Genomic DNA, 12,111 nt, shown 5'->3' on the forward strand with positions numbered 1-12,111 from the left:
ATTTATGATTTTCAGCTAATAACTCAAGCTAGATATCAGTAGCCTCTTAAATCCTTTCCCATTCTGGTAAGATTTAGTTAGATTCTGTTGGGTACTACTGGTCTGTAGACTATGATTTCATAGAGAATCATATTGTGAGAATCAAATTGTATACAGATAATTCTCTTAGGTCTTTGAGGACGTGCTATAAACATTTGATTCTGTTAATGGCTTAAGCATTCCCCCAGTTTCCACTGAGAAGAGTTGTTTTTTTCACTCCAGGGTTGGTTTGTTTCAAGAGATTTCTAACAGAGCCAAACATTATCATTATATTACAGGAATTTATCTATTATCAAATATGTTGGGTTTGTTTATTTTGTATTTTATATGTTTATTTTATTTATTTGAGGCCATAGATTCTTCCAGGTCTACTAAGACGTTGAGCAAGACTGAGTAGGTGGCTGAATACCATATACCTAAGATTCTAAGGCCTGTTTTTCTCTAAAATATATGCCCCTACACAGTTTGCCTGGGGTTATAGGTATGAAGGAAGTTCAATTCAGATTGTACCTTACTGTGTTATCACTGTTTTTTATATCTCATACTGTTTACTCTGAATGCTTTGTTGTTGTTAAATAACATTTTTAAAGAGTTAATGTTCTTAAGTAATTTTGGGGGGGCTTTTTTCTTAGAATAAATCTTTATAATCATAGCATATATCAGTAGGGAGAAATAAAAACAACTTCTAAATTTCAGGAACCCTCTTACCGAAAACCTGCTATATCTTATTCTCCTTTTAGGTGATATTAGACAGTTGCCCAGCATCGAACCTGGTAACTTGCTGATAGATCTTTTTGAGACTCTTAAGTCAAGAAATTGTGCTATTGAACTAAAGAAAAACCATAGAGCAGAATCTGAGCTAATTGTCAACAATGCCACAAGGTATAGTATAATGAAAATTTTGCATTTTCTCTCTGTTGTATTAGAAATAAAAAGTAAAAAACATATCTATTAGTTTTTGAATTAGGACAGTTAAGTGCAGTACATTTCCTGTGCCCTTCTAGCAAACTTATTCTAGCCTTCAGGTATATACGGACCTTTTGCCCCACAGTTAGAAAAACAAAAATAATGTTTTTCATTACTGGTCCAGCATGAATTATTATTGAAATTTAAGTGAATGTGTTTTCCTGATTTAAAAAGTATATATGTGAATTAAAGTTGCATCAAGCTTAAAGCCTAGAATAAGCCTAAGGGAAACAGAGAGTTGGAAATGAGTTCATTAGAGTTCAAGGGAGAATGAGGAAGAATTATCCCCTAATTTTTGTAAGGGGAGCCCCAAGGCCCCCCCCCCAAAAAGGGAATATGGTATTATATTCCTTGATGAATCCTGGTGGCACCCATGGCATATTACTCCCCTTAGTGTAGAAAAGAATCCTTCTTTCCCCTTAGTTTTTGCATATGCCTTTAGAGTGATCCTCTAGTTACAGAGGATCACTCTAAGAGACTGTTTTATTCATCGGGCCAAAATTTATCTTTGTTTTTTGACATTCTTTTACAAAATGTTGTTTTTGTTGCTCAAACATTTTCTTGGTTGGATTCAGCAGAAATTAGAACATTCAGAATGTCCTTTCTCTATGCCCCTGTCTGCCCTGGATAGGACTGTAGGAATATAGGAAGGATTGACAGGGATAGAGTAGGATGTTGTAGGTTCATATCAAGACATTAAGCAAAAGAATGCAGTTGGATGTGGAATATTCTTTTTGTCTAACCCTCCTGCTCCTACCTAAAGGCCACCTCGTTTGGGGGAGGTTGGTAGATGATTCGTCACTTTAAAGTCTGAAAATCTCAGAAGAATCTAAAGCACATTAGATTTCTCAGAAGTCAGTTTTATCTGAAACTTAGGAATTCCTTTTATTAACCCTTTTGATGTTATTTGAGCTGTGCTGCTTTCATCATTCCTTCTTGTCATCACCAAATATTTAATGTCACAAGGATCCTAGTGATAGCAGGGAAGGACTCCTAGAATTAGAAGTGTGTTTCATGTTATGGGTCAGAAGCAAAACAGGAAATCCGTGGTGATTCTCAGCATCCCCAGAATTGGATCTGGGATATTTCAGCAAGGACAGCCTTCTTCCCTTTCCTCCCTTTCAACCCTGAGGGGAAGGATTGATGATGACAGTAGGGTACCACTAGCTTTAATAGCCAGGTTGCCGTTAGGTCTTTTCAGGGAGTTGGTCTTCTTCCAGATAACCAAGGAGAGACTCTGTTATGATAAGGCACCTGCCCCATGCTCTGTTTTCTAATAGGATTTGCTAGTCTTGGGAAATAAAAGAACAAAAGAAGGTTGAGGGCATAGACGCAAAGAGAAGATGTGGATATTTGGTTCAACTGAGAAAATGAGGACACATGTATGATATACACAAAAGAAAGGAGAAAAAGAGTGTGATGTAAGCCTATGAAAAAGGCCCCAAAGAGTCCAGATTCATTGAAATAGAAAGGGCTTATGGAGCCAGAAGGGCCCAGATTTGCCTCCTAGCTCCTCTGCTTTCTACCTCTGCGGCCATGGGCAGCCCACTGCAGTTGCATAAGCCTCATGCTACTCACCTGTGAAATGAGGATAATACCTACCCTGAATAGTTCTTTCCTGGTCTGGAGGAGAGTAGGTCAAGTTCTCAGAACGGTAAATTCCCCGGCAGTTTTTTCTAATGCTTTTAATTTGCTAGGGGTAGGGGACTGATTGGTAAGTGTAACTTTATGGTGTTGCTAATTCTATTTTATAACTCATTTACTATTTATAATGCCTATATGGGTAGCCTTTTCATCTTATTTATTATCTATTAGTTATTGTAATGACATTATCTCTGATGATATATGAAGACACATTTTTGGATGCTAATGTTCTTGCTGTGTTATTTTATCTTCACTTAAGAATCTCAAGACGCCAATTTCCAATATTTGATGCAGAGCTGAATATCTCTGATAATCCAACACTCCCTGCCTCAATACAAGATAAAACATTTATTTTTATCAGACTCCCAGAAGAGGATGCCAGCTCTCAGTTATCGAAAAATGATCCTCACTCTTGTAAGTATAAACTTCTGTATTATGTAGGGTTATAATTTCAGTTTTATAATATACTTACTAAATGACTAGTTGTAATTTTATTTGATGGTAAAGATAAATATTGCTAGTAGAAAATTTAGGCACCGAAATAAATAAACTATTTATTCATCATCAGAAGCAGAGTACCTTAGAATTTGGTAAAGAAGTAAGCTCTCCCAGCCCAACATATGTAACCAGATCTGCCTTAACAGATCATACGTATAACATCATGCTCTGGAAGGAATTTGGAAGGACTAATGATGCAATATAAACACACACATGCACACATACATATCCAAGAAGTAAGCTCTTGACATATACACACTAAGGGCTTAGTAAGTATTTACTGAGTGAATAGACGGATGTAGATGATTAGTTTAAAATGAAGCAAAGCCTCAGGAATCCAAGTTCATTCAGGAGAAAGCATATCCTAATTAATGAAGATTTTCTTGTATAGCAATTGGAAATTACATTTGCTATTTTGGGTACATTTGTGAACCAAAAATATTGGTCAAACTGTTGCCAAGTTGAGTTCCTACTAGTTCTTTCTGTTTCTTATAAAATGGACAGGCATTGCTTCTAATTAGGGGTCTTAGGGTGACAACGTAATAGGGTCAAAAAGAGCACAGAGTCTTTTCCCTTATGTGTATGACCCATGTCACATCACTTAACCATTTGTAAAATGGGATTCATAGGACACTGCCCGTGGAGCTGTTGTGAGGGTTGAGGGCGCTCATCGGTTTCGAGGTGCTATAGAACTGTTAGTTTTTCGTGAATAATAGATATTAAATGATCTATTACAAATTGATTAAACCTTTTGATCTTTATGTGTATTCTAAACATACTTAGCAAACTTTTTCTTTCTTTTTTTTTTTTTTTTAAAGATTTTATTTATTTGAGAGAGAGAGAGAGTGAGAGAGAGAGCGCAAGAGGGGGTAGGGTTAGAGGGAGAAGCAGACTCCCCGCCGAGCAGGGAGCCCGATGTGGGACTTGATCCCAGGACTCAGGGATCATGACCTGAGCCGAAGGCAGTCACTGAACCGACTGAGCCACCCAGGCGCCCAGCAAACTTTCTAAAATAGTGTAATGGTTTACTCAAAATTGAATTAGTGAAGATTTAAATGATTATTACTGAGAATATATTGTAGTCATCATTCTTAAGGGTATATCCTAACTACTTAGCGACCTTCACTCCAATGTGAAATTAATGATGTACTACCTTATGTGTAAGCCTCTCCTGCTTTGTGGGTCATAGTCGCGGTTCCCTTGGGTTGGGGTCCATTCACATGTTACAATAATTTTTTTCTCTTTTGAAACAGGATCATATAATACATAGTATTCTATAAATGCCCTTTTGATTTTTTTGATTGTAGAAATAATTTCTATCCCTTAAGAAAAGGTCAAATAATCAGGAATGTCTGACATAAAAATGAATATTTCCGTTATCTTCCTCTCTGTTTCCCCCAAGGCAACCCCCAAAAGGTTGCGTACTACTACTCTTACTCATCCATTACTCTTACTATGTAGTAAGTTTGGTGTTGATCCTTTTAAACCTTATATTCATACACAAACATATATTATTTATTTCTGTCTTATGTAAATGGGATTATGAGCTGCACATTGCTTTGTGATTTTTTATTAAATATATTGTGAATAATTAATAGGTGATATTTATTCTCACAACAGCTTAGTCAAGAGTAGGTACTAGTACAGATGAAAAGATGAAACTTAGCCGGTTAAGGAATGTGCCCTCCTTGCCACTCCATTTAGATCTACCTAAAATGTCGTTAGTTTTATTTCTGGTGCCCATTCTTTATGATATCGGGAGTATACTTTAAGAAAAAGAGTGGTCTGTTTCAGAATGGCAGCAGAGCTCAGCTGATGCTGTTTTTCCATCTTAACTACAACCTTCAGCTAGCAAATTAGTCCCTTCTTCAAGAGAACTAAATAAATATTCCTTAGAGAGAGGCATATAGTACTTTTCCATTAATAATTAAGTTACTGAGTAAATTATTCCCGTTATTACAAAGTACAAAGTACAAAGACCGAATACAGGCTTCATAGCTGGGCTACAACTTCAGAGATGCTGAAGTGTGAGAAAAATGTGTATCTTAGAATCAATGAAATACAGTGTACATACTGATCTGTAAGATGTCCAGAGAATGAAGAAAGCAAGACCAGAACAGCACGATCTCGTACGTGTAAAGGAAAACAAATTCCTGCTCTGACAGGCCAGGGGTTGGCTGGGGTGAGCTGAGTGGCCATTTTTCAGTGAGAATCTTCCCTTCATCTGAATGATGAAGGGCTCAGTAAGCAACTAATTTAGTCTTCCTAGAGCAGGGCATCACGAGGCCTGGGCTTTTTCATTCCCCTGTGATTCATCTGCTACAAGGGGAAGGCACAAAAGCCTAAAATGCTCTTACCCAAATTTTTATATCTTCTCTCTCTCTCTGATGAGGAATGTTCACTCTTTTGTACTATTGGTAAGACAGATTAGAGGAAGTCTACTTCTCAGCGCTTTGAGGGAGGTTATAAGTGGGATGTCCTCATTACCAGTGACCTCAGGTCTAAAAGGGAGGCCAGCCACCCTCCGCCATTTGGAAAATGACTTTACTTCCAAGAGCCTCAGCTTCACATTTATATCTAGAATATAATCGATGTTTGTGGTCAAGCTATTTCATAGCTGGTTAGGTGTGGCCACCCTTGGGATGGGTGCCCCCTATGCCAGGGTTAACCTTTTAGTTGCTGGATCATGGGGAGCTCTGGTGGTCCTAGGGGTAGCAAACACATGGTTGGGGTGGGGGTGGGGCATTGCGGTGTTTGGGGAGTAGCTATTTTCCATCCTTCATGGAAGTGTCTCAATATTTTATATTAAATATCAACCTTGGATCTAATACCTGCCTCCTATGAATGTTGTGAAGATTAGATTCAGTGAAATAGCATGTGCAAAGCATAGAGATCCTCAAATTATAATTCAACTACCACCAGAACTTCAAACAGAAGAGAGTCTTACCTTACAGGGATTCTGTTACATAGTTGGTCCTCTTGCTCATATTTTAAATTCAGCATTCACTAACCATCAGTGGTGAGTGGTTGTATTACAGATTAGGAGCTGTCCTGGCTAGTGGTTGACGTCCCTGTTGAGGATAGGGCATCTGGAACCCTCATCGTCGTTCTCTCTTCTGGTGCTCTGGCTGCAGTAGCAAATGAGGTTGATGTTCCCATGGCCAACTTGTATTCCATTTCCCGGAGCTCCCTTAGCAGGAATTCGGAGTTACTTGCTCCATCAAAACAATGTTGTAATTTGGTGCTTTTCTGTGTTAACTTTTTTTCTCTTGAATTACCAGATTTATATTCTGCAGTTAGAACCTTACTCAAAGAAAATGACCTACAAGATGCGCAAACATCCCAATTTATTGCCTTTAGAAGGTAACACATTTAAAGCATTTTAATGTTCTTAGTCTAGCTTTTAAATCTTGTAACTTACATAGATTCTGTTTAAATGGGAGACTCTCTCATCATTCATCACTGCTAATTCTCTCTCTAATTTTGAGGTATTTCTTTGTTAGACATGGCAGAGGGCAGTTGTTGTTGTTTTTTTTTTTTTTAAAGATTTTATTTATTTGACAGAGAGAAACACAGCGAGAGAGGGAACACAAGCAGAGGGAGGGGGAGAGGGAGAAGCAGGCTTCCCACCGAGCAGAGAGCCCGATGCGGGGCTCGATCCCAGGACCCTGGGATCGTGACCTGAGCCGAAGGCAGACGCCTAACGACTGAGCCACCCAGGCGCCCCGAGGGCAGTTTCTAAACAGGGCTCTTTCAGGGCACCTGGATGACTCAGTCGGTTAAGCATCTGACTCGATTTTGGTTCAGGTCATGATCTTGGGGTTGTGTGGTGCAGTCCGCATCAGGCTCTGTGCTGAGCGCTGAACATGGAGCCTGCTTGGGATTCTCTCTCTCCCTCTCTCTCTCTCTCTGCCCCTCTCCCCACTTGCACTGTCTTTCTCTCAAAATAAATAAATAAAATGTTAAAAAAAAATAAATAGGGCTCTTTCTACCAAATACTATATTTGGAAACTCCCATGAAATCTGAGTGGAACAAAGGTTTACATTAAGATAAAAATTACGGAGGCACTTGGATGGCTCAGTCAGTGGAGCGTGGGACTCTTGATCTCAGGGTTGTGAATTCAAGCCCCACATTGGGTATAGAGATTACTTAAAAAATTCTATTTTTCTTTTTATAAAAAGAAAAGATAAAAATTACAAAACGCTTTTTTCCTGGAGAGACTCCTGGAAACTTTTTATAGCGTGTAGTACATTGTCATCGTTGGTAACAGGAATAAACACAAAATAGAGACCTTTAAGGTGACCCTTGCTTCTTGCTTATTCATGTGTTTCAGGCAAGACTGTGACGTCATCAACGCCTGCTGTTGCAAGCACTACACGGGCCACCTAATCAAGTGAGCACTAAAGATCGGAAAGCTCCAGGACAGTCCTTCCTTTATTCACCGTCCTTTTATTTGTTTTTGACATTTATCACTGTAGCCACATATTTAAAATCTTTTTTATTCTCATTTGTGAAGTCAAATGATCTCTTCAATTAAATATAATATGTATGTTTAAGAACTGACTGTTGTGGCAATCAGTGTAATAAGCAAATAAGGAATACAGTTTTCCTTGTGGTTTTCAAGTTGGCAACCTCCAGTTTCTCCAAGTTGAGTGTGGGGAATTCAGAATGTTTTCCAAATAGAGTATGTACATAGGTGTGTCCAAGAACCTTAGCAACAGGATGCCCGCAGAGAGCACCTTAGTGGACATCTATAAGAGAAATATAAGTGTGGAAAAGTGGCTCTGTTTACACACAGGAAGAATTAACTCACTTCTCTTGCATTTATCAACACCTAGTATTTATTAAATGCAGAGAAATTAGAGATGTGGAAGTTCCAGGAGGAGCTCCCTGTCTGTTGAGGGAAGACACACACGAAAACCACCTTAGATAGCCTCACAAAGGGTTAGAAAGCACCAGCGGAAGGTCTTCCAGTCTGTGTCCCAGTGACTCTGATCTTGGCAAGCAGTTTCGCTTTTCCATATATGTAAAAAGAGGATACCGACGTAGCATTTCCCTTATGGAGTTGTAGTGAGGATGAAATGAAATAATATCTCTAAAGGACTTAGCTCAGTAACAGGTATATCACCAGCATTTAATTTGCTGCTCCTATTCTGATATAAGGTCATAATTATTAGACTAGAAATATGTGTACATGGGGTAAGACGTGAAATAGGGTAGTGATAGGAGAGATTGGAGAGGAGAGGATGAATTTAAAAGGTAGACTCAATAAGATTTTGGGCAACTTTTAGAATATAGAGGACAAGAGAGATGTCAGCATTTATGCCAAGATTTCTAATTTGAAAATATTTGGCTGGGATATATCTTTGGGTTTGAGGTGCCACAGAGGGGATAGGTAATCAGACCATGACTGTGGGAGCCCGATTTCTTGTTGACATTTGGAGAAAAAAAGTGAAGTAAAGATAGAGTGTGGAAATCATTTTGAAAATTGGATCAGATCTGAGTGGGGGTTAATGCTTAAACAAAATGAAATTGAAGTTTTCCAAACCTTGATGACGTAGTCTCATTTTCTGACCCAGAGACCATCGGAATAGACTTCAGTTTGGAGTTGGTGATAAAATTTGTTGTACCAGGAATGCATATCTCTCAGAGTTACTCCCTGAAAGTACCTCTCCCAGTCAGGAAAGTAATGAACGAGAGGCCAGTGGTGAAGACTTTAGTGGTACTCCTCATGGTTTTGCTAAAAATAAGCATGACTTTGAAAGTGATATTCGACTCTGCAATGGAGAAATATTTTTTATAACAAAGGTAAGTGACAACATAAAAATAGTACCTTCCTATTTACCTATTAGAGATAGGTGTTTTTTTTTTTAATTGCCCTAGGTTTGATTCAGAATCTAATCATATCAGAGTTGACATTCTTCCATAATTTTTTGCTAAGTATTTTTGCATTCATGTTTATGAGGGATATTGGTTTGTAGTTATCTAGTAATGTCTGGTTTTGGTGTCAGAGTAATAATGCTGGCTTCATAAAATGAGTTGGGACATGTTTCTTTCTCTTATATTTTCTGGAAGACTTTGTGAAGAAACATATTTTTAATAAGTTCGAAAAGCTTGGGTAACAAAAATAAGGAAAAAGTGACACACTTATTGTATTTTGCAAAGCATCATCTCCTTGGTTGCTGCTTAACTATAGAAACAAGAGAAGCTTCCTTGAATTTGTTCTCATTGTATAAATGCCCTCTTAAACTTGGAGGTTATTCTTTACAAGCTGTGAGGAAAAATAAACTTTTTGCAAAGAGTATATGCAGATTTACATAGTCAGTGCAAGAAGTGAAATGTATAGACTCCAGAATAAATCAGACAACACTGTCTGTTTTCCAGAGAGTCAAATTAAGGTCAAGTTTCAAGTTTACTAAAATTTGGGTGTATATGTATTCAGTTTGTGCTCAAGTGTAGGTTTTAGCCTTTTGAAAGTTCTTAGTAATTGTGAACATACATGCTATTTTATGTTCAACACAAAAATAGAATATCTCTACAAAGTGTGCATATTTGAAAACATACAAAATAGTTCCTTGTTTTGGTTATAGGATGTCACTGATGTAACTTTTGGAAAGAGAAGATCTTTGACCATTAATAATGCAGCTGGCTTGGAAATAACGGTGGACTTTGAAAAACTAATGAAATATTGTCACATTAAACATGCATGGGCAAGAACTATCCACACTTTTCAGGTAACGGTGGACATTTATAAAGCTATTTGGACAGGTTTCGGAGCCATAGAGTACCTTCAATGATTTTCTTCTTGATTTTGTTGCCTTTATTTATTTAATGAGAGACAAGGTTACCAAGGCGTACATAAATGGTGGTGTGATGTTTATTTATCTTTGCAGCTTACTTTTTTACTGTTACATAATCAGCTTTATTGGGGTATAATTTCCATAGGCATTTATATTTATAAAGCTGGATGGGTTTTGACAAATGTGTCCTTTGCCTTTGCTCTTGTGAGGCAGCTCCTTTCTACTTGGGAATAATTTTAGTTTTATGCAAGAGTTGGAAAGGTAGCACAGACTATTCCCATGTGCCCTTCAACCAACTTTCCCTAATGTTAACATCCTACACAACTATGGTGTTTTTGTCAAAACTAAGAAATTACCATTAGAAGAATACTATTAACTAAGCTACACACTTTATTTGGATTTTGCCAGTTTTCCACTAATACCCCTTTTCTGTCCCAGGATCTAATCCTGGACACAACATTGCATTTAGTGCAATTTGCATTTAAACTCTTTTTTTGGGGGGGGTGGGCGAGAAGGGGGCAGAGGGAGACAGAGAATCTTAAGCAGGCTCCACACTGGGTTTGGAGCTTGATGTGGGACTTGATCTCACAATCCTGAGATCATGACCTGAGCTGAAATCAAGAGTCGGATGTTTAACCGACTGAGCCACCCAGGTGCCCCTTAGCTCCATTCTAATACTCTTGAATTCCCATAAGCTATTTGTGGTTCTGTTATTTAACTCACTGTTTTGAGCGCCCCTCTTTGATGTTGGTGTGTTGCTTTAATCATGAAGCTGCATCAGCCTACATTTGCATGTGGAAAAATTTAGGTTAGCCTGTGTCCTCTACTGGTAGGCAAACATTAATTAGCATAGGGATTTTCTTTTTCTTTAAGTAGATGGTGTTTTATTTATTAACCTACTCCATCTCAGTTCCAAAAGGAATTTGAAATGACTTAAAAAAATGCCCACAATTCAGCCTGATTTTTTTTTTTTTTTTTGAAGATAAAGAAATGATGTCAAGTGGAAAATAAAGGTAAGGGTGATAAAAGGATTCTCGCTAAGAGCGGGATGGAATGCTGATATGTGCACTGACCTATTTGCTTGCTAGTGTAGACTGCAGATTTGGCTTTAAATTTTCAAAACAAGAGAGAAGCAGTCAGTGGACTGTGTCTATTGGATAAAAAAAAACAAAAAACAAAATAAAACAGCCAGTTGTTAAGAAGTACAAATATTCCTGGCTTCGAGGTCCTGGCAAAATTTCTCCCGTGGATCTTTATGATGGGATCTCTGTAATTCTGGAAACTCTTATCAGTCAATTTGGGGGAATTTTCTTGAATAATTTCATTAAGATTTCTTGTCCTCAGTTTTCTCTGTTTTGTCTTTCTAGAATGTCTACTATGTTCAACCTCCAGAACTGATTATCCAAATTTCTTATCTCTCTCCTGCTTTCCATCTCATTATCATTTTGCTGTATTTTCTGAGAGATTTCCTCAAATTTATAATCCAGTCTTTTTTTACATTTCTGGACAAATGAAGTATGAAGGGATCTTTTTATTACTCGATTAAGGTTGTAGTAACTATCTCTAAGTGTTCCTTTTATTAAATCTGGCTCTTGTTTTGTGGTTGAAATAGCATCTCTTACCTCTGAGAACATTCGTGATTGTTATCTTGTATGAGTGTAGTTTGTTTCTTCCAAGTTCAGTTCAGTTCAACAAATATTTATTGAGTTAGGCTGTTCTTGGTGCTTGGTTTAGATCAGTCCATGAAACAAAGATACCTGCCACTGGGAAGATTACATTTGGTGGGGAGGAGGAAGGAGACAGACAGACATAGTCATGAAACAATAAGTAAACTGCAATTGACCCTTGGACACTGTGGGGATTTGGGGCAGCGACCCCTTGTTATAGTCAGAAATCCATTACAATTTTTGATTTCCCAAAGACTTAACTACTCATAGCCTACTGTTGACCAGAAGCCTTACTGATAATGTAAACAGTTGATTAACACATATCTTGTATGTTCTGTGTATTATATACTGTATTCTTTTTTTAAAAAATTTTTTATTGTTATGTTAATCACCATACATTACATCATTAGTTTTTGATGTAGTGTTCCATAATTCATTGTTTGTGCATAACACCCAGTGCTCCGTGCAGAATGTGCCCTCTTTAATACCCATCACC

General features: G+C 37.8%; 1 protein-coding gene across 5 annotated transcripts in view; it reads left to right on the forward strand.

Annotated features, from left to right (window-relative positions):
* Positions 1-12,111, forward strand: part of HELB (DNA helicase B) — a 35,591-nt gene that overhangs the window by 10,004 nt on the left and 13,476 nt on the right. For 4 of the 5 annotated variants that reach the window (XM_031025797.2, XM_081822022.1, XM_031025799.2 and 1 more), the window contains exons 6-11: positions 780-921; positions 2,909-3,063; positions 6,429-6,510; positions 7,482-7,541; positions 8,728-8,956; positions 9,739-9,882. In XM_031025797.2, the coding sequence (XP_030881657.2) occupies positions 780-921; positions 2,909-3,063; positions 6,429-6,510; positions 7,482-7,541; positions 8,728-8,956; positions 9,739-9,882 (812 nt within the window). Of the gene's footprint in view, positions 1-779; positions 922-2,908; positions 3,064-6,428; positions 6,511-7,481; positions 7,542-8,727; positions 8,957-9,738; positions 9,883-10,930; positions 10,962-12,111 lie in introns of all 5 variants that reach the window. The other variant, XM_081822024.1, reaches the window with a different exon arrangement.

The sequence above is a fragment of the Leptonychotes weddellii genome, chromosome 5 (assembly GCF_054177405.1).
Source record: "Leptonychotes weddellii isolate Sample4059 chromosome 5, ASM5417740v2, whole genome shotgun sequence".
Lineage (NCBI taxonomy): Eukaryota > Metazoa > Chordata > Mammalia > Carnivora > Phocidae > Leptonychotes > Leptonychotes weddellii.